The sequence below is a fragment of the Myxine glutinosa genome, chromosome 12 (genome assembly GCF_964187855.1).
Source record: "Myxine glutinosa chromosome 12, kmMyxGlut1.1, whole genome shotgun sequence".
NCBI classification, from domain to species: domain Eukaryota; kingdom Metazoa; phylum Chordata; class Myxini; order Myxiniformes; family Myxinidae; genus Myxine; species Myxine glutinosa.
This window is the reverse complement of record NC_136272.1, coordinates 37,252,176-37,280,135: the sequence shown is the minus strand read 5'-3', so window position 1 is coordinate 37,280,135 and position 27,960 is coordinate 37,252,176. Positions and strand designations below refer to the sequence as shown.

General features: G+C 44.1%; 1 protein-coding gene across 1 annotated transcript in view; it reads left to right on the top strand.

The window, feature by feature from the left end:
- The window catches only part of LOC137414886 (gamma-aminobutyric acid receptor subunit alpha-6), a 229,103-nt gene that overhangs the window by 109,505 nt on the left and 91,638 nt on the right, over nt 1-27,960 (top strand). Inside the window, exon 8 of the mRNA XM_078766254.1 lies at nt 27,825-27,960. This exon is cut by the window's right edge and continues 17 nt beyond it. Within this exon, the coding sequence (XP_078622380.1) occupies nt 27,825-27,960 (136 nt within the window). The remainder of the gene's footprint in view (nt 1-27,824) is intronic.

Sequence of the window (27,960 nt, the reverse complement as noted above, 5' to 3'; positions counted from 1 at the left end):
AATTGGCCTGGGCCACAGACCATAAATCACCCAAAGTGTAAAGGATTGTCCTTTCAAATGTCACCCTTCATTGCCTGTGTCAAGGTTTCTGGAAGTGTTCCAAAAATGGCTTCTACATGAACACATTTTACTGTTAGTAGTATAAACATACATTATCATTTAAATGTTTTTAACCCAAATTAAGCAAATTAGCATATGAATTGGCTTCATTATTATATTTTAACATAATCCTATTTCCTTGTGGTGAATTTGAGGCTGGATTTCATTTTATCTTTTATTCGCAACTGTTTACTTCATGACATTTATACCCCAGAGCTTTCACTCATGGATTTCTATTAAATTTCTGAGTAACCACTCTCCCAGTGCTGCAGAAACAGCTTTTCACAACCCAGGGCACACTGTTCATAGCAGGACATTACGACGATTTTCATCCGACTGTTCGGCTTTCCGCTTATATTTCACAACTGGTTTGCATTGAAATAATGCATGACCCTATTAAGAATGAAATAATGCATAACCTTCACTATAATCTATCACTTTTGGCAAACAACTCGGTGGCGTAATGGCTATAATGTCTGCTATGGGTCCTGGTGGGGTAGTGGTTCAAACCTTGGCAAAGTTGTACGAGAATATATTAAAAAATAAAACAGGTACACAAACAAACAGGCCTCCTTGCTTGATTCTCAGCATTTACAAAGGATAGAGCCTGGACAAATCAACGTCGGGAAGGCAATGGCAAACCACCCGGTGTAAACCTTGCCAAGAAACTGCTTCGGCAGCACCGACACTCTGTAAATAGCGTATGGTATGGGTTGTTTTGGTAAACAATCCAGCACTGCTCTTTCATGAAGAAGCCACAACCTCTCGCTCAATCAAACACACTGCGCATTTTTTATACCGATATCTAGGTTCATGGAAGAGCTGAACGGCAGAGGTCAAAGGAGTATTAATAGTGATTGTAGGAACAGAAGATCAAGTCGAAGGTCATGATATGGAATGAGAATAAACTAGGGAGAGTAACAAAGTTGAGAATTAAACATGGGATTAAATACAATGTGATGATGAGCTGAAATCTTAAACTGAAAGCCGGAAGATTATTCCACTAGTAGGAAAAACAAATGGGGGCAAAGGAACGAAGGGGAGTTATCAACCTAGATTTGGATAGATAAAGAAGGAGTCGGTTGGATGATGAGTGTGTTTAACCAAGCGGAGTTTGAGTTGTGCAAATGAATGAGTGAAAGTATTGTTGATAAAACACGAGGGTAGATTCAGAAAAAGAGACCTGAAATCTACCAGTGGTAGGAGAGCTTCTCTCCTTGAGTCTCAGTATCCTCTTTGGTTATGCAAATTACCTTCAGTTTTGACCTGCACTCCACCGAAAAATTATCGATGAGATATTGGTACTCTGACCCAAGTTATTGTAAAAACATACTCCATAGAGCTTTTTGCAAATGCCTTGTATGTTGTTAGGAGCTGAAGAGCACCAAGGAATAACGGGAGTCTGTGTAAGATTGATGGTGATATGATAATGGAATAAGGGAAGAGCATCCTTTTGAATCTGGTACAGTAAGTGGGTGGCTCATTTCTGACCCTGCAAGAGTCATACCAAAGACTAAAAATGGAATGTGCTGCATCCTTGATGCTCAGAATTTAAAGGATAGGCCACAGCCAAACACAATCCATGGAAAAGAGGCAAATTCTCCTTCATTGCTATGCTGAATGCGAAGAGAAACATGACATCATAGAAACGCTGTTGCTGGTACGGTACCTAGAGTGCTCTGGGAAGTTACATCACTTCCATCAAGCTCAGCAGCTATGTTTGTCTGAAATCAGGTCCAGTGTGTGTGTGTGTGTGTGTATGTGTGTGTGTGTGTGTGTGTGTGTGTGTGTGTGTGTGTGTGTGTGTGTGTGTTTGGGTGTGTGCTTGTGTGTCTGATTTGTGATTCAGCTCCTCCATGAGTCAGACGGTGTAAAAAAGAAAAAAGATGTTGAGGCTGTGTTTGCCTCTTGAGGACAGGATTGTAATTTGGTCTACCAGGACATGGTGGTGGTGAGGTCAAAAAGCCCCAGAGACTAAAACTCTGTAAGTTGTTGAGCAAAGAACATCATTGAAGATCCTTTCTGAAATATACTGTGAAAATGTGAAACTAATCTGGGTTGAAGGGCTAAGGCAGAGAAACACAAGTTCAGGGATGCACTGCAGATGTTAATGGGACTGGTTGAGGTTGAGGGTTGCTGTGCATTGCAGGCGACTTCAATGTGCATGTGGGAGTGGTGGAGCTGTTTGAGGTGGAGTGTGTTGGCAGATGCAGATGTGGAACATGGGGTATAGATGGTTGAGTTCTGGTTTTCCTGGTGGCGAGAAACTGTCTAGCTGTAGCTGGTTTATTCTTTCAGAAGTGGAATGAATGAGCCTGGTGTTGGCTTAGCGGTTAGGGTGCTGGCTTGGGATCCTAGGATCCTGGGTTCGAATCCCGGTCGATCGCTGAATTAACACCAGGGGGGTTGACTCAGCCTGTCATCCTTCCGAGGTCGGCAAATTGAGTACCAGCTTGCTGGGATGAATTATCCCGGTGTGTGCCCCGGTTTAGAATAGGTGCACAGTATCCCTGCGCATCGTAAGAGCGTGACCAAGGGTTGACGTCAGGAAGGGCATCCGGCCATAAAAACATTGCCTCAAACAGGGAACCATGATTGTCATGGGGCCCGCAAGGCTAACCCCCGCTCTAGCGGGGAAAATGGCCTTAAAACGATCATTCATTCATTTTCATTCATGCAGAAAAGGAGGGAAGCAAATACCATGGGTCACAAGTGGTGGAAGTACAATATAAGGGTGAAAGCGAAGTATGAGGAACTTTGCAAGAAAGCCAGGGGTCTGGGCAAAGAGCGGAAGAAGTACAGAGAGGCGTTTATGGGATTTGCAGAAGATTTGTGTGGAAGAACATTGGGAAAGGGCATACTACCAAGGAATAGACACCAGGTGTGGTAGACAGAAGAAGTAGCAAAGGTAGTCTGTGAAAATGATGTTTGGAAGAGGATAGAGAAGATTAAGGATAGATGAGGACAACAGAATGCAGGGTTGTTGCACTTGGGAACACTATTTAAAGGAATTGCTGAACCAATGGTAGTTGTGGAGATTACGGAGGCAAAGATGCCGATAGTATTAAAGAGGATAAATAAGGGGAAAGTTCCAGGCATTGATGAGGTGCATGCAGAGCTACTAATAGCAGTGGGAGAGACTGGAGTCAGTTGGAGAAAGAGGTTGTTCAATATGTTTATGAGAGAGGGTAAGATTCTGGAGGAATGGCAGAATGGTCTAATTTTAACAATATGGAAAAGGAAGGGAGATATGCGATATCGGAGGGAAGTACTGAGGCACCACACTTATAAAGTCATGTGATGAAGCTCTGAGAGAGGATTCTGGATGGGAGGATACGGAAAAGTGTGGAGCAGAAGATAGGTGAAGAAAAACAAGGGTTCAGAAAGGGAAGAGGGATGACAGATTTTATGGGCTTTGGGTAATTGTTTCTTTGAGCCTCATTAATTGTCTTTCAATAACAGACTCGGTGGTGTAATGGTTAGAGCATCCACTCTGTGTCAGGGTGGTCAGAGGTTCGAACCCCGGAAACCAAGCCATACCAAGGACTCTAAAATGGCACGTGCTGCTTCCTTGCATGATACTCAGCATTTAAAAAGGACAGAGCACGGACAAATAACCATAAGTTTGGCAAACATAGTGCAGGCATTCATGCGTCTAATAGCCTCCTCCCGCACTGAACGTTCTTGTAAGGGAACTCATATGATAATACCTTGGGTCAGATGATTGGGAACTTAACTTGTAAGTGAGGAGAGAAAAAGAGAGACGATCTGTCTGATGGTCTTCACCGCAGATGGGTCTTACCCCTAGCTTCAAAATATCCACGACACTTGTTCAGCACTTGTCTTGAGGTATGGCAATTATTCATGCACTATTTCACTTGTTATATTATTATTGCAACCAGTCGGCTATTTGCTTCTGATCCAAAGTGTTTATTGAGCTCATTGCATAGATCATCAATCCAAGCTGCTTTGGTGCACCAGGCTTCAAGTTGTTGTTACTGGTTCTACTTCCCCCATTGTGAAAGGTTTGCTTTTCCCCGAATCATGTCGGTACCTCTGCACCATTGGTCACAGCATTGCATTTGGCTTCTTTATCTGTCAGGGAGGTCCGCTCCCATTTAGAAGTAGCTGATGTGTGATCAGCTTTGCAGGTTTATTGTAATGAAGTCTCGCTTTGGTTGGGCTGTTGCTGATCCTACATATCGTTCCCCAGGCTTTCCTACTAATGTGTGCCGTCTGTTTATTCACAGCGATTGTCAAGTCTCTCGACGTGCCTTTACAATTGCCGTTATCAGTTCATCACCTGCTGTAATGGTATTCTCTGTAGATTGGTCTGTTTCAAACATTTTCTTGTATTTATCATATTGCTGAGCTACATCTCAGGTTCGGCCTAGAATTTAATACTTATGGCATTAATGTAGTATGAAGCCTTTAATAACTGCACCAATTATGATTTGAGAGAGTTCTACAGTACATTCAGTACCTTGGTATTATTTTCCTGTCATTAGAGTGCCTTGGACAGGTATTTCGATCTAATTTGACCTCCAGGTCCCTACCATATTTGTTGTGTGGTCACTCGACGACCTTTTTTCTTGAGGTATTTGAGACCACATCATTAGAGGGGCCTCGGTGAGTTTCTTCACAGCATAATACATGAATTTGGGAATGGTACTGGTGCACGGGTTGAAAATGAGTTGATGTCATGCAAAGGACACCTTTTCCACATTGAAAGACATGACTGTTTGTGCCACTATTGAAATGGGCTCGGTGTTCGGGGATGGGCGGAGTGGATGGTATAATTTGCATTTCGATTTTAGTGTCATTCTGACAGTGATTTTGGCAAACACTGGTATTATACCCCCCAATTTATTTTGGAGGGTAGGTGAGGGAGATGGTGATATGTAAACAACCCAAGTTCATGCCCAAATCATTCGCAAAGATTTGAAAATGGAAAAAAGAATTTGTATTACCTCTGCCACCAAAGGTGGACCGAGGTTATGTTTTCATCTCTGTCTGTTTGTTAGTTTGTCTGAGCAGGATATCTCAAAAAAAATGATACACGGATTTGGATGAGGTGGAGTGGTTGGGTGGTGTGTGACAAAGACAGATTGATTCGATTTTGGTGAAGATCTGGTTCCGGATACGAGAATTTTTTTTAATTTTTCAAGTGATTCTTCACCACTGAGTAATGGGGCCAAAAACTATATATAACATGATATCTCAAAAAGTGATGGATGGATTCGGATGGAATGCAGTACACAGGTTGGGTGTGTTACAAGAATGAATTGATTAGATTTTGGTGAAGATCCAGATCCGGCTTATCAGTGGGATACAAAACGTAACCCCCCTCCCCACCCCCCGCCTTCCCATGCCTCCTCCCCCCAAGCCCTCTCCCTCCCACAGATCTTCCGTTGTCCCTGTTCTCTGCTGTTGTACCTTTGTGCTTCCCTCTCTCTCCCCATCTTGTTTCGCACTCCTTCTATTGTATGTTCTGCGTGTGGGTTTTTTTTTTTTGTGATTGACGTTAGCTCTTACATGAGCCTCGATCTTGTATACAAAAAAAACAAAAAAAAACTTCCGCCTGGGGGAGGTATGTGCTCTACCACGTGCCATTCTACTTTGAGCCATGTATTGTTTTGCATTTAATTTTTATTTGAAAATTTTTGGTCTATATTGTTAAATGATTTTATTTACGAGAAAGTTAAACTATATGGAATGCCTTTGTATAAATGGTCTTTTCCAGCAATTACTTCGAGCCCTTTTCAGGAGACCTGCTTGAATATTCACTACTGTAATTACACCGCTTAATTCACCTTCGTGTAATAATGTATTCAACACCATCGATGTCAAACTGATTGTTGTTGTGCATATGGTGTGTATACTCTGAAAAAATTGCTACATTAATTTATTGTTTCAAGCGTAAGCTTATTTTAAGTTTCATGCCATTTATCTTATTTTGCAATTTATTCACTTCATACAACTTATTGTATTTTGTTTATGCACTTCACAGTTACTTTACTGCACTATTCATTTATTTTACTGAAATAATACAGGATAGATCAGTGGTAGCTTATACTTACTCTGAGTTGTCAAGTCCAGATTTGATTTTTTAATGCAATAGGAGTCAAAGGCAAAGCAAACCTTCATGCCGTGCTTTACAAGCAGGTGGTTTGTTGCATGATACAGTGGCCTGCAAAAGTATTCACCCCCTACGGATAATTCCACATTTCGATGAATTACCAATTATATTGTTATGAATTTGGTAATGCAACATCTAGAGCTAGGTAGATCTGAATAGGTAGGTATTCGGCTGTCGTGACAGGGACTCTACATGTAATAAGTTATTGATGTTCAGGCGGTTGTCGGGGTAAGATGTATGGGTGTGGATCTACCTGGAGATTCGAGTGTTAAATAGTGAGGGATTAAAGGTAACGCCCCTGTGAGTATCACCTAGTAGCCAAACGTTTGTCCATTATGGCACTGCAAACCACATAAACATTAGTTAGGTCCTTAGCGCAACATTAAATAATCCCCTTTCCCTGACAAGGACTTCGTAATAAATTGACAGGAAACCAGGTCAAAAACACCGCCACAAGTGGCCGCCACCGTGTACACCTCCAAAGGCCTACAAACCTGGCCGGCACGTGTTATGCCGGGACCGCAGGGTGGCGGAGGGGGGAGATGTCAGGAGTCGCGGGAGGCTTTGATTGGCTGAGGAGTGCGCCAATGTGACGTCATCGGCCACCAATATAGGCGACGGTCGGACGCCATTTCAGGAGTTCGCGAAGTTGAGTTGAGTTCGTGGCAGACGCACTGACGCAGGCAGGCACCAGAGAGTTGAGTCGCAAGTCACACGGAGTTAGTTCGCCAGTTGGAGTTGGAGAGGACACGCCATTTCGGGCAGTCGCAGTCGAGTTCGAGCTTGGCAGTGAGCAATTGAGAAGCGAGTTGGAAGGACGAGACGTGCAGTCACACCTGCGTTCTCTCCGGTCCTGTCTTCGTGCTTTGTGTGGGGATCGACCTCGTGTGAAGCTGCTGGCTTGCGTTGGGTGCTTTGGAGCGTGGTGCACGGACCTGGTGGGCGGCGAGAGGATCGGAGCCTGGTGGAGCGAGGCCTCGTGGGTGCATCGGGGCCGAGCGGTGCCGGGGTGGACGGCAAACAATACAAGACGACAAAGACAGATAAGCCGAGCTCCTTGTGTACATTTTACAAGACGTGTTATTTTCGTAATTAATCTCCCTCGTTTGTGTTTGCTGTCTGTCGTGTGGGGACGTCCCGATTAGAGTTATTAGATTTACCGGCGGGCTTTTTCACTGGCTTTACTTTTCCTAATAAACCCTTATATTATTTTCTGTATATATTTGAACGCAGTTTTCCTGGGTGTTTGATTTTAATAGATAAGGTTGCGGAGCCTTCGCTGCGTCCCGCCATTCCGCGCGTTGGTGTTGAACTTGAGTCCGCCATTGAGTGTTCGCCTCGGGAGTTAAAGTCTCGCAAATCGGTCATCCGTAACTGTGGTGTTAACCACGGTTACGCGACAAGTGGTGTCAGGAGTGTAGGATTTGAACCCGTCGGACAAATTTTTTTGTCCGCGGCGAGACATCGACACGGTCGGACAAATTTTTTTGTCCGCGGGGCGACATCGACACGGTCGGGCGTACATTGCGCCCGACGTTCGAACACAAAATTGTTATAGGCGAGGCGGAGAAATTTAGTAATCAATTGGGCATACGGAGCGCGATATCGCGTCTTCGTCAAATTTAAATTGTGTTTCAGGAATTATTAAAATAAATACGCGCGCGGGGTACGACCTTCCGGAAAGCGGATGTCGGAGGTCGACGAAATGGAGGTGCGTAGTGAGGCCTCCGTCAGCGTCGGGAGTGAGCCGGAAATGGGGGATAAGGAGGATAGCGTTGGAACTTTCCCCGCCGCTGGGACGGCCCCGATAGATCTCCAGACCATAGTAAATTTAATAAATGCTCAGAGGGCCGATAGTGAGCGATTGGGAAAGCAGATGGGAGACATGAGGGCTCAGAGTGAGCGATTGGAGAACCAAATGGGGGTAATGAGGGACGAAGCGAGGGGTACCGGTGAGAAGTTAGACAATAATTTTGAGGAGTTAGACAAGAAAATCGGGAAGTTAGACAATAATTTTGAGGGGTTAGACAACGGGATAAAAGAGGTGAAAAATGGGTTAATGGGGGTAGAAAATAGAATGGCTGCCCAGGAGAATCAGATAGAGGGAGTGAAAAATGGGTTAGAGGGGTTAGAAAACAGTATGGAAGGAAAAATTGGGGAAATGGCACAGCAGCTGGGGGAACGAATTGATGGCATAGAAGGGAGAGTGCAAAACCAAATTACGGTTCCAGGGGGGGAAGCTAGATTGGGAACAGGAGAGAGTACGGCCCATGCAGATGTGCATGTTGCTCACGAGCAGGGAATTGCACCGGGAATGGCAAAATTGGGAATTGCACAGGGAATGGCAATTGAAGTAAATGGGGAGACTGCAGGTGCAGAGGTGGACGGGGAATGTCCACAGGTGGATGGGGAATGTGTACAGGTAGATGGGGAAGGCCTGCAGGTAAACGTGGAGTGTCCACAGGTGAGCGGGGAAGGAAATTTGGAATGTGAGAGTTGTAATGGGGAATGTTTCCCACATTCTGGCCTGGTTGTTTATCGGGACCGTGTGGATGTCACAACACCCCAACCGGGGGATGAATTTGGAATTGTGCAGCACCAGGGCGGTGGTGCGGAGCAAGAGGGGGTAGAGTTTTTGGGGGTCCATGCGATAGAGCCAGACCGGGTATTTATTGGGGATATTGATCAAAGCCTGGCGGGGCCAGGAATGATTTCTAATGATGAGGATGAGTTGATCCAGCGGCTGGAGACCTGTGACAGTCCCATGGAGGTAGAGCTTGTTCAGGCCCAAAGGAGTCTGGGGGAAGAGGTGAGTTGGTCCAAGGAGGTGGTTGGAATGACCGAGGGGACGCTCACTGTACACTGCTATTTGGAAACAGAGGCTCCAAAATTGGACAACCAGTTGGGGGAGTGTGTTGGCTCCGGGCTGGATTTGGATCTTGGAGGATCGGGAGATAGAGCTTCTGGAGATTTGGTCCCTGTAGGGAATTTGGATCAACTGCAGGGAGGGGCAGAACAACCGGTGGTAGAGGTTGTTCCCTGCAGCTGCGGAATGGCAGTGGGAATGAAAATTTGTAAAATAAAATTACAATGGGAAATTGATTTGGAGCAGCCATGGTGGGGATTGGTCCCCGGGCTGCGGGATCTGGATATGGAGAGGTCATGGGTGATGGCCTCGGGCAAAAGTTGCCCCTTTCAAAATTTGGGTATGCCGGCCAGCTGGGGGGCTGTGATGGCGAGATTTGGACGTGGGGTCCAGCCTTGGGTGTCGAGGTACGACCTGGGTCCCACGGGGGGTCTGGTGGAGTGTGGCGTCCCTTGTCCGTCGGGGCGCCGTCCGAGCTGGTGGCTCGGGCCGGCAGGGTCACCGGACCCTGGTGGGGGTTAAGACCTCCAGGGAGGTCCGAGGTGGTTTCTCAAGCCTGGGATGGCAAATATTGAGGACCACTAGGGGGAGGTGTTGTGGGTCGCGCTTTGGTGGTGGCACTGTGGACGGCCAACTTGGGACTGATGTGGTGACCACCCGGGCATGCGGCCTGGCACTCTCCTCCAGGGACTCTGGGACAACCAGCATGTGGTGACCTGGCATGGTGGTTGGTCTATGGACGCGGGTCAAACCGAATGGACAGGGATGGAGATAGCCTGCCGGACAACCATTGGGGCATCTGTGGAACGTGATGGTGTGAGTGACCTTCCACAGATGCTCCGTTATGATTTATGGACTCTCGGGTTGGGAAGAGAGCCATGGGGATGTGAATCGGGAGATGTGTAACGCGCCGAGCATATGGGCCATGCTCGGCTGGCATGTGTATGGCAAAGCATCCTTCTTTGGTGAGGTGAGTGAAATGTGACAAATGGTTGGCATGGGTAATCTGTGGGTTAGATGCAAATTTAAGGGTGGATTTTGAAATGCCATGGTGGACACTGTACAGTGACGCCATTATTGATCCAGGTGTGTAGACCAAAGTGTTGGAGGCTGTGATGAAATTAATAGGGTAGCAAGACACAGCTTTCAACTGGTTGCGGGGGCAACTGTGCTGATATTTGGGACGCGGGATGATGGGGTTGTAGTTGTGTAGCCTGAGGGTCAACGTGGTGCTGTGCGTGTCCGAGGTGTGTGGACCATGTCTTCTGGGTGGGTCTCCTGGTGGAGCATGGCTGTTGACTGGACCTTGGTGTGGTCAAGTGTGGGTGAGCACTGGGGGGGCTGCAGTTCTGTAGTCGGACTGGGGGATGATGGGGAGGTGCAGGGGACGTGGCTGTAGGGATGCCACGCACTGCGACCGTGCCCCCCAGGGCCGAGGTTGTGTGTGCGGTAGTGTGTGTTGTGGCAGCAAGTGCTCACCACATTGGCCAGCTGGGGCTGCTGCAGCTGTGTTCCTCGCAGGGGGGCCGAAGGATGGATGGTGGGTCGCACCCTTATGGACACCCATGGGCCATGTTGGCGTTTTGACTGCTCACCTTGTCCCGGTGACCCTTGCACGGTAGAGGTGCAGAGCTGTCGTGGCCACAGGTAGTTGTGTAGTGATGATCACCGTTGGATGCGGATCCACATACCTGCCAGTGTAGTGGGGACAAAAGAGAAATTTGGAAGTATTTGGTAGGCCCAATGTGAAATTTTGGGATTGTGAAGGGTGGATGACGCTCTTGGACCTGACCAACCTGCAACTACCTGCACTTGAGGTGAGTGTTTTGAGGAGTACTGTCCCAGGCTTCAGGACTTGCTTTGGAAATTGGGGACATGTAAATTGGAGTTGGGAGGCGGGTGTGAGTGATGACATGGCCGGTGAGGGGATGGAATGGGAGCCACAGTGTCTTGTGGGTGGCGTATGTTTTTGTATTGTGGTTACGTGTTTTGATGTGGTCGTGAGAGTGGAACCTGGAGAGTGTGTGATGATTATTGGAGATAATGAGGGGTGATAATTGTGCTTTTGGAAATGTGCTTCTGGGAAGATGTGATGGTTTAAATGTGAACTGGGGGAATTTCACATGTAGCAGGCCATGGCAAGCCTTGTAACACCTTTTACACCATCTATGGAATTGTACTGAATTGTGCTGAGTTGTGTGGAGAATTGAATGGCAGTGGGGGAGGAAGTGTGTTTTGGGGTCTTGTGGGTGGGGAAGGTGTGTGTGTCCGCAGGTACAGAGCAAGCTCTGAGGAGCGATGCCTGCGGGCCCCCCTCTGCGGCAATTACCCCTGGCAGCCGGTGGTAACTGGAAATTGGAGCTCGTCGGTGGAGGGTCTGGTTGGGCGCCGCGGGGTGAGGAAGTCCCCCGGTGACCCGTGTTGCTGCGTGAAAGCAGGAGGCAAAGGAGCCTGGTGTGTGTGGAGACCCTCACCGGCGAGGTAACGGCGGAAAGGGGCTGTTGGGCTGTCACGGGGCCAAGAGGTAAAGGGGGGGGGGGGGCAATGAATTTGTAAGTCGGTTGACTTGTTTTTGGGACTGCGGGCACCACAGCCTGATGCGCCCCCACCATCTTTTGTGCGGTACCTCCCCGCTGCCTAGTTGAGGAATGCACACACACGTGAATGACATCAATGCCATGGTCCTGCAGGGGGTGTATTGGGAATAAGTGCTTTGTTGATTTTTGCAATGCCTTGATGACCTATGGAATGAGAATGAGTGGTTAAGGGGTCTGTGTAGCATGAATGTGGGCGAAATCCACCGAGCCGTGTCACTCACCTGTAACATCTGGACGGGGCCCGTGGAAATTTAGGGGGATGCATTGGGGATGGCCCCGCAGGTAAGGTTGAGTCTTGTGGCATCCACCGGGGGACGCGGTCTGTAGACCGGGGTATGTACAAAGGTTAGAGTTTTGAGTTTTGGAAAGATGGTTAAGTTTTGTGGTTAAGTTAGTGTTGTGTGTTGTTGTTTCCTCCCTCCACAGGAACAACGAAGAAGATGTACATACTTGCATGATGGTTAAGGGGTTCAGCATGTTAAGGAAGTGTAGGTAGGTAGTCCGACTCACTTCCCACAGCCCTTCCTGATTTATTTCATAGGTTAATTAAGTGTGTGACAGTAAGTGTTAAGGCTGGAATGGTAGCCCTGCGGTGAACCTTGCAGGAGCTACGGTTCCAGGGGGGGGGGCTGTGTTATGAATTTGGTAATGCAACATCTAGAGCTAGGTAGATCTGAATAGGTAGGTATTCGGCTGTCTCTACATGACATGTAATAAGTTATTGATGTTCAGGCGGTTGTCGGGGTAAGATGTATGGGTGTGGATCTACCTGGAGATTCGAGTGTTAAATAGTGAGGGATTAAAGGTAACGCCCCTGTGAGTATCACCTAGTAGCCAAACCTTTGTCCATTATGGCACTGCAAACCACATAAACATTAGTTAGGTCCTTAGCGCAACATTAAATAATCCCCTTTCCCTGACAAGGACTTCGTAATAAATTGACAGGAAACCAGGTCAAAAACACCGCCACAAGTGGCCGCCACCGTGTACACCTCCAAAGGCCTACAAACCTGGCCGGCACGTGTTATGCCGGGACCGCAGGGTGGCGGAGGGGGGAGATGTCAGGAGTCGCGGGAGGCTTTGATTGGCTGAGGAGTGCGCCAATGTGACGTCATCGGCCACCAATATAGGCGACGGTCGGACGCCATTTCAGGAGTTCGCGAAGTTGAGTTGAGTTCGTGGCAGACGCACTGACGCAGGCAGGCACCAGAGAGTTGAGTCGCAAGTCACACGGAGTTAGTTCGCCAGTTGGAGTTGGAGAGGACACGCCATTTCGGGCAGTCGCAGTCGAGTTCGAGCTTGGCAGTGAGCAATTGAGAAGCGAGTTGGAAGGACGAGACGTGCAGTCACACCTGCGTTCTCTCCGGTCCTGTCTTCGTGCTTTGTGTGGGGATCGACCTCGTGTGAAGCTGCTGGCTTGCGTTGGGTGCTTTGGAGCGTGGTGCACGGACCTGGTGGGCGGCGAGAGGATCGGAGCCTGGTGGAGCGAGGCCTCGTGGGTGCATCGGGGCCGAGCGGTGCCGGGGTGGACGGCAAACAATACAAGACGACAAAGACAGATAAGCCGAGCTCCTTGTGTACATTTTACAAGACGTGTTATTTTCGTAATTAATCTCCCTCGTTTGTGTTTGCTGTCTGTCGTGTGGGGACGTCCCGATTAGAGTTATTAGATTTACCGGCGGGCTTTTTCACTGGCTTTACTTTTCCTAATAAACCCTTATATTATTTTCTGTATATATTTGAACGCAGTTTTCCTGGGTGTTTGATTTTAATAGATAAGGTTGCGGAGCCTTCGCTGCGTCCCGCCATTCCGCGCGTTGGTGTTGAACTTGAGTCCGCCATTGAGTGTTCGCCTCGGGAGTTAAAGTCTCGCAAATCGGTCATCCGTAACTGTGGTGTTAACCACGGTTACGCGACAATATGTAGAAACCATTTTTCCAAATGAACTTTTTTATTCATAACTGAAGAGATCAAACTATACACTGCCATAGTTGAAGCTTGTTGCATGTCAGGAATACCTGCAAAAAACATGTACACATCAAAATTCACTGGTTGAAAAAATATTCAGCCTCTTAGGTGAGGACTTGGAGGAAGCATCTTTTGCATCAATGACTGCAATTAGTTTATGGGGGTAGGTTTCTACCAGCTTCGAACTGTGAGATGGTGAAATCTTCGTCCATTCTTCATGTGAAAATTATTCTTGATCTACCAAGTTTGATGGAGATCGTTGATGGACTGCAATCTTCAAGTCTCGCCATAAATGTTCAATTGGGTTCAAGTCAGGACTTTGACTGGGCCACTCAAGAACATTTATGTGTCTTCTTATTCAGCCAATCCAGTGTGGCTTTCGCTTTGTGCTTCGGATCATTCTCCTGCTGAAATGTGAATTTCCGACCCAGTTTCAGATTCATGGCTGACTCAAGTAGGTTTTCATCAACGATTCTCCAGTACTTTACACCGTCAATTGTCCCTTCTATCCTGGCAAGCTTGACGATCCCGGTTGATGAAAAGCAGCCCCATAACCTGATGTTGCCGCCACCTTGCTTGACAGTCGGGGTTGTGTTGACTGGATGATGTGCGGTGTTAGGCTTGCACCAGCCATAACGCTTTAAATTTAGACCAAAAAGTTCAATGTTTGTCTCATTTGACTACAAAACCTTTCTCCACATGCCTGCTGTATCATTAAGATGCTTTTACGTAAACTCCATACAAGCTTTAAAATATGTCTTTTTCGGTAATTGTTTTTTCTTGTCACCTGTCAAAAGAGGCCAGCTTTGTGAAGGGAATGGGATACTATTGATTTATGAACACTGATTTATGAACAACCCTAAAATCTACAGAGCCGATTACCCACCTGTAACAGTTACAAGTCTCTGGGTTGTTAGTTGGTTCAGCAAATTGTATACAAAAGCTTCTCCTGTGATTATTTATAAAACAGGCAAAACAAGTCCGTTTTTCTGCATCTATTTTATTGAAGTTGTGAAGAAAATCAGCAGACTCACGAACTGTGTGCATTTTTGGTGGCCTTCTCCTTCTGAGATTTGACAGACAACATTAGCCTGTTATATCTGTACTAGCGGGGTCACCCGTGGGAATCCCACGGGCATGGATGTGTGTGACATTTCGACATATTGAGTTATATGCTGCACATTCATTTTTACAAAATGGTTACTGGCAAGTCATCAGATCCAGAAATGGTGTGAATTTAGTTATTTCACATAATATGTGACCCCTCACTCCTCTCCACCTGACACTCTCCTGTCTCCACCTGACACTCTCCTGTCTCCACCTGACACTCTCCTCTCTCCACCTCGCACTCCTCTCCTCTCCAAACCCTCACATCCCTCTCCTTTCCAATCCCTCACCTCTCCAATCCCTCACACTCCTCTCCTCTCCAATCCTTCACACGCCTCTCCAATCGCGCCTCACACTCCTCTCCAATCGCGCCTCACACTCCTCTCCAATCGCGCCTCACACTCCTCTCCAATCGTGCCTCACACTCCTCTCCAATCGTGCCTCACACTCCCCTCCAATCACTCCTCTCCAATCGTGCCTCACACTCCTCTCCAATCACGCCTCACACTCCTCTCCAATCGCGCCTCACACTCCTCTCCAATCGCGCCTCACTCGCCTCTCCAATCGGCTTTCCCCGTCTCGTTTCTCTCCTTTTTCTCCCGTCTCGTTCTTTTTCTTGCTCCAAATCGGCCCGTCGGAATCGGAAATCGGCCCGTCTCGCCCGTCGGCCCGTCGGAATCGGAAATCGGCCCGTCTTGCTTTTGTGCTTGTGCGTAAATAAATTGTGTTCATGACACCATTTCTGGTGTTGGGCTAGCGGCTAGGGTGCCGGCTTAGGATCCTGGGTTCGAATCTCGGTCGATCGCCGAATTAATGCCAGGGGGGTTGACTCAGCCTGTCATCCTTCCGAGGTCGGCTAATTGAGTACCAGTTCACTGGTAATTCCCTGTTTGTCGTTGAAGGCGGCAAAAAGGGTTGGCGTCAGGAAGGGCATCCGGCCGTAAAACATTGCTTCAAAAAGGGGACAAAAAAACAACTACCACGGTCCCCGAAAAGGCCAACCCCCGCTTTGCGGGGAAAAATGGCCTCTAAACGGTGGTTTTTACACCATTTCTGGATCTGATGACTTGCCAGTAACCATTTTGTAAAAATGAATGTGCAGCATCTAACTCAATATGTCGAAATGTCACACACATCCATGCCCGTGGGATTCCCACGGGTGACCCCGCAAGTTTGCATTGACGTTCGTCGATGGACTCGTTCGCCCGTCTCATTCGTTTTCTTGCTGCATCCTGTTCAAGTCTGCGTTCTTCATCGATCGTCTCATTCATTTTGGAAATAGAAGTTTCCACGCAGCGCATGAATTGTCACGATCCTCAAGAGGAATTTGTCTCGTAATCATCAAATGATAAATGGCAAGTAAATTATATTGTGGAAAATTAAAGATTTCAAATAAACCTATTTAAAGTGTATTCGCACATAACTAATTTTAAAAAACGAAGAAATATCTCTCGGTAATTTCCTGAAACATATTTTACTTCCGGCTAATAATGTTGAATTAAATAAAAACGAAGAAATATATGTCGGCATCATTGTTGACGTTTTTGTGACGACTGTCATCAAACGAAAAAGTAATATATCTTAACGGAAAAGCAAAAGCGAATTTTTAATATATATCGACACGTTGCCGTTGGTGTCATGTTGGGCGGTGTATGATACACCATGACGCGATTTTTAAAAATATATCTCTGCATTTTCCCGCGTGTGTGGAATGTTCTCAATTATTGCTGACACCGAGTCCAAAACCATCGATAAAAATGAAATCATATGGTGAGTTAGATTGGAGATAAAGGCGTGAGAGAGACTCAATGGCCTTGAAGTTGAAGTTACAGGCGTTTGAGAATTCATTTCGTTCTATAAACGGCAACTTTCATTGGATTTCCTTCCCGTTTTTTTTCAACCGAGTCGAAAACTATGTTAGCGACTGTGAAAAATGAAATGATATATCGAATTTTTAATATGTATCGACACGTTGCCGTCGGTGTCATGTTAGGCGGTGTATGATACACCATGACGCGATTTTAAAAAATATATCTGCATTTTCCCGCGTGTGTGGAATGTTCTCAATTATTGCTGACACCGACTCTAAAACCATCGATAAAAATGAAATCATATGGTGAGTTATATTGGAGATAAAGGCGTGAGAGAGACTCAATGGCCTTGAAGTTACAGGCATTTGAGAATTCATTTCGTTCTATAAACGGCAACTTTCATCGGATTTTCTTCTCGTTTTTTTTCAACCGAGTCTAAAACTATGTTAGCGACTGTGAAAAATGAAATGATATATCGAATTTAAAATAGATATCGACACATTGCCGTCGGTGTCATGTTGGGCGGTGTATGATACACCATGACGCGATTTTAAAAAATATATCTCTGCATTTTCCCGCGTGTGTGGAATGTTTGTGGAAAATTAAAGATTTCAAATAAACCTATTTAAAGTGTATGCGCACATAACTAATAAAAAAAACGAAGAAATATCTCTCGGTAATTTCCTGAAACATATTTTACTTCCGGCTAATATGTTGAATGAAATAAAAACGAAGACATATATGTCGGCATCATTGTTGACGTTTTTGTGACGACTATCATCAAACGAAATAGTAATATATCATAACGGAAAAGCAAAAGCGAATTTTTAATATATATCGACACATTGCCGGCGGTGTCATGTTGGGCGGTGTATGATACACCATGACGCGATTTAAAAAAATATATCTCTGCATTTTCCCGCGTGTGTGGATTGTTCTCAATTATTGCTGACACCGAGTCTAAAAGTAAAACCATCGATAAAAATGAAATCATATGGTGAGTTAGATTGGAGATAAAGGCGTGAGAGAGACTCAATGGCCTTGAAGTTACAGGCCTTTGAGAATTCATTTCGTTCTATAAACGGCAACTTTCATTGGATTTTCTTCCCGTTTTTTTTCAACCGAGTCTAAAACTATGTTAGCGACTGTGAAAAATGAAATGATTTATCGAATTTGATTTGAAATAAAACTGGGGGAGAGCAAGACACCACGGGCCTACAAAACAGGACTCAAAGCTATGCGAGTTAATAAAATGGTGGATATTTGTTTATAGCCACTCCCAGAATGGGTGGAGCTATGGGTGGAGCTACTCTGCAAACCGAGTAAGCCACACCCCGGACAGACACCCAACAGATAGACAGACAGACAGACAGAATCATCTACGGCTATTATAATATACTAGCGGGGTCACCCGTGGGAATCCCACGGGCATGGATGTGTGTGACATTTCGACATATTGAGTTATATGCTGCACATTCATTTTTACAAAATGGTTACTGGCAAGTCATCAGATCCAGAAATGGTGTGAATTTAGTTATTTCACATAATATGTGACCCCTCACTCCTCTCCACCTGACACTCTCCTGTCTCCACCTGACGCTCTCCTGTCTCCACCTGACACTCTCCTCTCTCCACCTAGCACTCCTCTCCTCTCCAAACCCTCACATCCCTCTCCTTTCCAATCCCTCACCTCTCCAATCCCTCACACTCCTCTCCTATCCAATCCTTCACACGCCTCTCCAATCGCGCCTCACACTCCTCTCCAATCGCGCCTCACACTCCTCTCCAATCGCGCCTCACACTCCTCTCCAATCGTGCCTCACACTCCTCTCCAATCGTGCCTCACACTCCCCTCCAATCACTCCTCTCCAATCGTGCCTCACACTCCTCTCCAATCACGCCTCACACTCCTCTCCAATCGTGCCTCACACTCCTCTCCAATCGCGCCTCACACTCCTCTCCAATCGCGCCTCACTCGCCTCTCCAATCGGCTTTCCCCGTCTCGTTTCTCTCCTTTTTCTCCCGTCTCGTTCTTTTTCTTGCTCCAAATCGGCCCGTCGGAATCGGAAATCGGCCCGTCTCGCCCGTCGGCCCGTCGGAATCGGAAATCGGCCCGTCTTGCTTTTGTGCTTGTGCGTAAATAAATTGTGTTCATGACACCATTTCTGGTGTTGGGCTAGCGGCTAGGGTGCCGGCTTAGGATCCTGGGTTCGAATCTCGGTCGATCGCCGAATTAATGCCAGGGGGGTTGACTCAGCCTGTCATCCTTCCGAGGTCGGCTAATTGAGTACCAGTTCACTGGTAATTCCCTGTTTGTCGTTGAAGGCGGCAAAAAGGGTTGGCGTCAGGAAGGGCATCCGGCCGTAAAACATTGCTTCAAAAAGGGGACAAAAAAACAACAACTACCACGGTCCCCGAAAAGGCCAACCCCCGCTTTGCGGGGAAAAATGGCCTCTAAACGGTGGTTTTTACACCATTTCTGGATCTGATGACTTGCCAGTAACCATTTTGTAAAAATGAATGTGCAGCATCTAACTCAATATGTCGAAATGTCACACACATCCATGCCCGTGGGATTCCCACGGGTGACCCCGCAAGTTTGCATTGACGTTCGTCGATGGACTCGTTCGCCCGTCTCATTCGTTTTCTTGCTGCATCCTGTTCAAGTCTGCGTTCTTCATCGATCGTCTCATTCATTTTGGAAATAGAAGTTTCCACGCAGCGCATGAATTGTCACGATCCTCAAGAGGAATTTGTCTCGTAATCATCAAATGATAAATGGCAAGTAAATTATATTGTGGAAAATTAAAGATTTCAAATAAACCTATTTAAAGTGTATTCGCACATAACTAATTTTAAAAAACGAAGAAATATCTCTCGGTAATTTCCTGAAACATATTTTACTTCCGGCTAATAATGTTGAATTAAATAAAAACGAAGAAATATATGTCGGCATCATTGTTGACGTTTTTGTGACGACTGTCATCAAACGAAAAAGTAATATATCTTAACGGAAAAGCAAAAGCGAATTTTTAATATATATCGACACGTTGCCGTCGGTGTCATGTTGGGCGGTGTATGATACACCATGACGCGATTTTAAAAAATATATCTCTGCATTTTCCCGCGTGTGTGGAATGTTCTCAATTATTGCTGACACCGAGTCCAAAACCATCGATAAAAATGAAATCATATGGTGAGTTAGATTGGAGATAAAGGCGTGAGAGAGACTCAATGGCCTTGAAGTTGAAGTTACAGGCGTTTGAGAATTCATTTCGTTCTATAAACGGCAACTTTCATTGGATTTCCTTCCCGTTTTTTTTCAACCGAGTCGAAAACTATGTTAGCGACTGTGAAAAATGAAATGATATATCGAATTTTTAATATGTATCGACACGTTGCCGTCGGTGTCATGTTAGGCGGTGTATGATACACCATGACGCGATTTTAAAAAATATATCTGCATTTTCCCGCGTGTGTGGAATGTTCTCAATTATTGCTGACACCGACTCTAAAACCATCGATAAAAATGAAATCATATGGTGAGTTAGATTGGAGATAAAGGCGTGAGAGAGACTCAATGGCCTTGAAGTTACAGGCATTTGAGAATTCATTTCGTTCTATAAACGGCAACTTTCATCGGATTTTCTTCTCGTTTTTTTTCAACCGAGTCTAAAACTATGTTAGCGACTGTGAAAAATGAAATGATATATCGAATTTAAAATAGATATCGACACATTGCCGTCGGTGTCATGTTGGGCGGTGTATGATACACCATGACGCGATTTTAAAAAATATATCTCTGCATTTTCCCGCGTGTGTGGAATGTTTGTGGAAAATTAAAGATTTCAAATAAACCTATTTAAAGTGTATGCGCACATAACTAATAAAAAAAACGAAGAAATATCTCTCGGTAATTTCCTGAAACATATTTTACTTCCGGCTAATATGTTGAATGAAATAAAAACGAAGAAATATATGTCGGCATCATTGTTGACGTTTTTGTGACGACTATCATCAAACGAAATAGTAATATATCATAACGGAAAAGCAAAAGCGAATTTTTAATATATATCGACACATTGCCGGCGGTGTCATGTTGGGCGGTGTATGATACACCATGACGCGATTTTAAAAAATATATCTCTGCATTTTCCCGCGTGTGTGGATTGTTCTCAATTATTGCTGACACCGAGTCTAAAAGTAAAACCATCGATAAAAATGAAATCATATGGTGAGTTAGATTGGAGATAAAGGCGTGAGAGAGACTCAATGGCCTTGAAGTTACAGGCCTTTGAGAATTCATTTCGTTCTATAAACGGCAACTTTCATCGGATTTTCTTCCCGTTTTTTTTCAACCGAGTCTAAAACTATGTTAGCGACTGTGAAAAATGAAATGATTTATCGAATTTGATTTGAAATAAAACTGGGGGAGAGCAAGACACCACGGGCCTACAAAACAGGACTCAAAGCTATGCGAGTTAATAAAATGGTGGATATTTGTTTATAGCCACTCCCAGAATGGGTGGAGCTATGGGTGGAGCTACTCTGCAAACCGAGTAAGCCACACCCCGGACAGACACCCAACAGATAGACAGACAGACAGACAGAATCATCTACGGCTATTATAATATAGATAGAGTAGTGTGAAATTCCAAAATCATCATATTTCTTAACAGCAAAGATATTGCGGCATATTTATTAACAGAAAATAAAAATGTCGGGAGGTTTGGATTAATTTGAACGAACTTTTACTTCTTTTTCTCTCCCAGGAGCATTTCCGTGTTTCAGGGTGGGACAGAGCCAGACGACGGCATTAGCTTTTTCTCTGTGCAGCGAAAATAGACGGATTCGGCCGAACCTAGTTGAGCAGGTTGGGTGTGTGACGAGGAAGAATTGATTAGATTTTGGTGAAGAATCGGAATTTATTCCTTTTCGAATTGAGACAGCGATTCAGAGTTGGAATTGTTTTCTCAAATTTTAAGAATCGCCCAAGCCCAATGTAAATTAAGTCTTCTATTCAGGTTGTTCTAGAAACTAGATTTACAAACCACGTACAAACAAGAAGGAATGTATTGCATTCCCAGCAACAACATGAAAGTCCTAGTTTGAAATACAGTCTGTTGTTATGACATCACATCTCCTAGTACACAGCCTTGTCGGTACATTCATTCTCAATTACATTTTTATTGTGTGTGTTTTAAAAATGATTCTTTGCGGTTTTGCCATTTGTATGAAGTTCCATGAAGACATGAGAAAATTGTTATCATTTGCGTATAATGGTGTTTTAATTGGTGTAATCTCTCTCCTTATGCTTGGAATCAACATCCAGATGGATAATGCCATAATGGAAGCTTTACATCAACTATCTTCATCAAGGTTAAGTTAGGGTTACCATATTTGATTGGCAAAAAGAGGACACATAGGACAAAAAAAGAGAGGGGCTGTATCTGTATCAGTGCCAACCAGCTCATGTTGGATTAGTGTGATATATATATATATACACATACATACACTACATGACCAAAAGTATGCGGACACCCCTTCTAATTAGTGGATTCGGCTGTTTCAGCCACACCCATTGCTGACAGGTATATATAATCAAGCACACAGCCATGCAATCTCCATAGACAAACATTGGCAGAAGAATGGGCCGTACAGAAGATCTCAGTGACTTTCAACGTGGCACCGTCATAGGATGCCATCTTTCCAACAAGTCAGTTCGTCAAATTTCTGCCCATGAGAACTGCCTCGGACAACTATGTTGTAGAATCTAGTGTTCTGTCCTAGTACACATGGCTGTGTACTCGGACAAGCAATGGAAAGAGCAAACAGGAAAAGAGGAGGGGAGGAAACAGTAACCTGCAAATGAAAGGGTTGTGTTATAGGGAAGATTAATGGGGTTTTGTAAGAACAATAATATTACCAGTATGCTATTGTCATTAGTGGTGTTATTACATCTGCCACCAAAGGTGGATGGAGGTTATGTTTTCACCCCGGTCTGTCCGTTTGTCCATTTGTCTGTCCGTTTGTCCATTTGTCTGTCCGTTTGTGATCAAGATATCTCAAAGAGTTGTTGACGGATTTGGACGAAATTTGGCAGAGAGGTAGCGTGTGGGACAAGGACGAAATGATTGGATTTTGGTGAAGATCCGGATCCGGATCCAGCTAGTAGAATTTTAAAGTGATTCTTCACCATTGAGTGATATGGCCAAAAACGAGGGTAGATCAGGGTTTGAAAGACTGGACCTATGGTGATTCCTGTGATTCATTTTGATTAAATGTGATTGTTGTATTGTGATTTACTGGCCTACTCTGAGATACAAAACGTAAACTGTTCACCAGGCAGAGGTATTCTCTCTACTGAGTGCCGTTCTAGTTACTTTTGTTATTAGAATCAGCCTTGGAAAAACGCCATGATCAGCTATGTTAACACGGATATACACCTTAACACAGATTTTGCCCAAGGTGGAAAACTTATGGAGGGAAGTCATATTAAATCGCTACAACCTCCACCGTGTGACTTATAGTCCTGTTGAGTTTGGTCGAGATTGCATAAGTAAAGACCGAATGAATTGCGGTGGAAAGACAGACATATGGATACCAAATTGCATATTTTGGTATGATTTACAGACGTTGAAGCACATCTAAGAGCTCAACATCAGAGGTTGTTAGGTTAACAGACTGACACATACAGAGGCAGAAACAAATGCATGGATACATCACAGCAAGTGTCGTGAAATGTAGGAAAGAAATGAAGTGTATGTGGAGTGTCAGCACATGTAAAACTGATACGATTAAGGGTGAATAGAGGAGATGCCATTAGCTAGTGTTGGGCAGCAGTCTTACGGATGGAGGGGACAGCACAAGACAACAGACGCATGTTGTCCTTTTTCTTATTTTCCCCACTTTCAGTTGATTGACCCTCAGGCTTTGCCATTTAGCTTTTCCATGATGCACAACGTCTGAATAAAAAGGTCAAATTTGCATAATTTCTCGGCTTGCATGGAAGAGACTGATTTGATTTCATGTGCCATACTCTATTTACAGAGCGTTGGTGCTGCTGAAGCAGCTTATTCGCAAGGGTTGTACTGGGTGGTTTGCCATTGCCTTCCCAGCATTGTTTGTCCATCCTCTGTCTTTTTAAATGCTGAGCGTCAAGCAAGGAAGCAGCACGTACCATTTTTACCCTCGCTAGAGGAGAGGGTATTGCATTTGGGTCTATTTGTTACTTGGCAAAAAAAAAAAAAAAATTTTGCAAGTATGTTGATCACTCCGGTTTGTTTGTTTGTGTGTGTGTGTGTGTGTGTGTGTGTGTGTGTGTGTGTGTGTGTGTGTGTGTGTGTGTGTGTGTGTGTGTGTGTGTGTGTGTGTGTGTGTGTGTGTGTGTGTGTGTGTGTGTGTGTGTGTGTGTGTGTGTGTGTTGTCTGTCCACTCACTTATACTTGCCTACAGGTCACAATATTTTAAACCGATCTTCACGAAACTTCACCAAATGGTAGAGTTCGTGGTCCGACAAAATCCTATATATTTTTGAGGTCAAAAGGTCAAAAGGTTAACATAGGCCAAAGGTCAACCACCTTTTTTCAAATCTCTAAAATCCTCAATTTTAATCCGATTGACTTGAAATTTGAATAGGATTTACATATCGGCGAACTGAATTCAACCACCAACTATTTTTGAGATCAGCATAGGCCAAAAGGTCAACATAGGCCAAAGGTCAACAACAATTTCGAATTTCTAAAATCCTCAATTTTCAACCGATTTACTTGAAATTTGAATAGGATTTTTATATCAGCTAACTAAATTCAACCACCAACTATTTTTTTTGATCAACATAAGTCATAAGGTCAACATAGACCAAAGGTCAACCAATTTTTTCTAAATTCTAAAATCCTCAATTTTCATCCGATTGACTTGAAATTTGAAAAGGATTTTCATATCAGGTTAGTGAAACCAACCACCAACTATTTTTGAGGTCAACATAGGCCAAAAAGTCAACATAGACCAAATTTATAAAATTGTCAATTTTCATCCGATTGACTTAAACTTTGAAGACGATTCGCACATCAGGTCACTGAATTCAATCACTAATTATTTTTGAGGTCAAAAGGATGCTCAACTGAGTGCCATTCTACTTTGTTCTGTTTTGCCAAGTGTCACTCTATGAGTGATTTTTCATCTGTCTCTCTGTCCGTTGGTCCAAATGGCAACATTTTCACAATAGGAGCGTCTCCTCTTGTATAATTTTAAATGATACTTATAACGTCATATGTCACGTGGTACGGGTGCTATCTTGGAAAAACCCAAAAAATTTGCACCTCTATATCACAGAAATTGCTCCATGGGAAAAATTGAAACATGGCTCATTGTCAAGTACTCCCCTTCAGGAACAACATATATTCATGATGCAAATTTGATGCCTTCATTATGATGTCATGATTAGACAAGTAGAACGCTTGATTCGATCAGTATGAATTTCTTTTCTCTGCAATTCTTGGTCCGATTGACACGAAATCTTCACCATAGGAGGGCCTCCTCCTGTAGAATATTTTAATGATTATTATGACGTCCTAGGTTACGTGGTACAGGCGCCATCCTGGAAAAACTTCGCGCCTCTATATCTCTGAAACCACTCCATGGAAAAAATTGAGACCTGGCTCATTGTTAACTACTCCCCATGGGGAATAAGATATGTTTATGACGATGTCATTGGTGCCATAATTATGACGTCATAATTTGACAGGGACAACGCTTAGTCTGATCAGTTTGAAATTTATTGAGCATGATCTATGCAACAATTATATTAGAGAATATAAATTTATGATGTCATCGCTCACGTGATCTGGCAGCCATATTGGATCAAAAAAAAAAGAAACATTAAAAAACAGAAGAGTTGGCTCACACCAAGTTGACTGCGCAGGGTAAGTGTTCTATGAATACCATCTAGTTTTTAAAGTCTTTGGTATGACTCGGACAGGGTTTGGACCATCGACCTTCCAGACACAGAGCGGACACTCTAACCATTATGCCTCTGAGTATGGTATGGAAGAGTATATGCTAAATCAGTGACAATATGGGGTATGTTAGCAAATTAAACAATTTTTGGAAACCTTTCACATCTCAGTACTGAACTCATTGCATAAACTACTGGTGAAATTGAATTTATTTATGGAAACATCTTGACTTATCATTCAAGCTCAATGCAACTGTATTTTGCGTAGCTATGAATTTGATGATTACTGCCTATGGAGAAGAACATACTTTCACATGAAATTGTTGGCGTTAGACCACATGATTGCATATGTTTAGTCATCCTGTGTTATTAGTCTCCTACCGGTTTCACTGGAGGAGACTACAGGTTTGCTCACCGTTTGTCTGTCCATCCGTCCGTCTGTCCATCCCGCCTTTGGTTTTCCAGACTTTCCACCCTTTCCCTTTAACTGATTCAACTGAAACTTGCTGCATGGCTTTATTATGATAAGTTACAGAACATGTTCGGCTTTCAGGGTATTTCGTATATTTTTCACAGACTTATGCCCCTTTTGGACTTTGAAAATATCTCACCCGGAGAGGACATGTATTGCACAGCAATTCTCCCTCTTATTACAACATCATGCACATATAAGTCTGAAGAATGTGTTACTCTTGGGAGTTGCTTCACATATTATGTTTAATTACGATAATAATAATAATAATAATAATAATAATAATAATAATAACAAGGGGAAAAAGACTTTAAATGTCATAGCCCCCGTGGTTTTAGTCATTTTTCTGTATGGAGTTCAAGGCCACCAGTTGGCCATCTTTGGTCGGATTACAAAACAAAATGTTCTGCATATGTATATTCTCATGTATACACTCATATGTGTGTGTGCCAAGTTTGAACAAGATCGGTAAATGCATGCACGAGAAATGGTTGAGGATGTGTTCAATGTTGGATTTTTTTTACAACTAAAATGGCCGCCAATCTATCTGTCGGCCATCTTTGACCAGATCGCAAAATAAAGTGAGGTGCATGTGTATGCCATCATGTACTGTGCTTGTGCCAAGTTTGAACAAAACCGGACCATGCATGTCCGAGAAATTGTTGGGGACATGTTTAAGTAACAAAATGATCACCAGCCAGCCATCTTGGATCTAATCTCAAAGAAGATGACGTTCGTATGTAAGCAATTATTCATTATCTGTTTGCTAAGTTGGAAAAACATCGGTAAATGCAAGTCCGAGAAATGGTTGAGGATGTTTTCAACATCAGGTTTTTTTTACAACTAAAATGGCCGCCAGTCGCCATCTTTGATCGCAATTGCGAAACGTATACCATCGCGTATTGTATTTGTACTAAATATGAACAAAATCAGTTCATACATCTCCGAGATATGGTTGTGGATGCACGCACGCACGGACGGACGGATGGACGAGACACAATCCATAAGCCCCCGTTTCAGACTAAGTCCAATGGGGGTAATAATCCTTTATTTCAGACACAAAGTCCATACATCATTCCTCACAGTACAGTGTTAATATCACACAAAAAGGAGGTTATTCCACCTCTGCACAAGTGATGAGGCACGAAGGCCAACAACAGTGAATGATTTCATGAGCAAGTTGTCAATAAGAATGACAGTTTCCAAACCTATACACTGACTTCCTGAACAATTCTTGAAAATACATCACCTTATGATTCACAAAGGTTTGCGCAGCACTATACCGACTAGTAAGGCCCAACAACCATCGGAAGGCATTGCCATAGCAGACAGTGATTTTACGCAATGATGACTGAACAAAATGTATCCACGTATCCACACGGTTGAACAATACAGGTTGCAACCGTCGGAGTTAAACAAATGACATTAAATTTCATCACAACAGATTAAAAATCTACAAAGCAGCAAATTTTCTCACACACAGAGGGAGCGATATTGTCGCTTATTGTCGTGATCATCACGCATGTGATTATTGATGATGTGACCTCGGTATGTACACCTGTCAACATACTTCAATAGGTCACCACACAAGTAAAAAAATCAGTTAAGTGGTAAAACCTAACCTATTGAGTCTGAAACAACATGGATCCCGTTTTAGCAGTGTTATACACAATAACAAGTTCAGCAGCTTTCTGTTCATAAATCTCCAATAATTAATTAACAAAAGTCTTATAATATCCACGTCATAATACTGTATTATGTTATTTTTGAAGAAACATAACTGCCATTTGGTTTTGTCTCATTCCACAGGTGATTACATCGTCATGACAGTCTTTTTTCACCTGCGAAGGAAGATGGGCTATTTTATGATTCAGACTTACATCCCATGCATCATGACAGTTATTCTGTCCCAGGTTTCCTTTTGGATCAACAAGGAATCGGTACC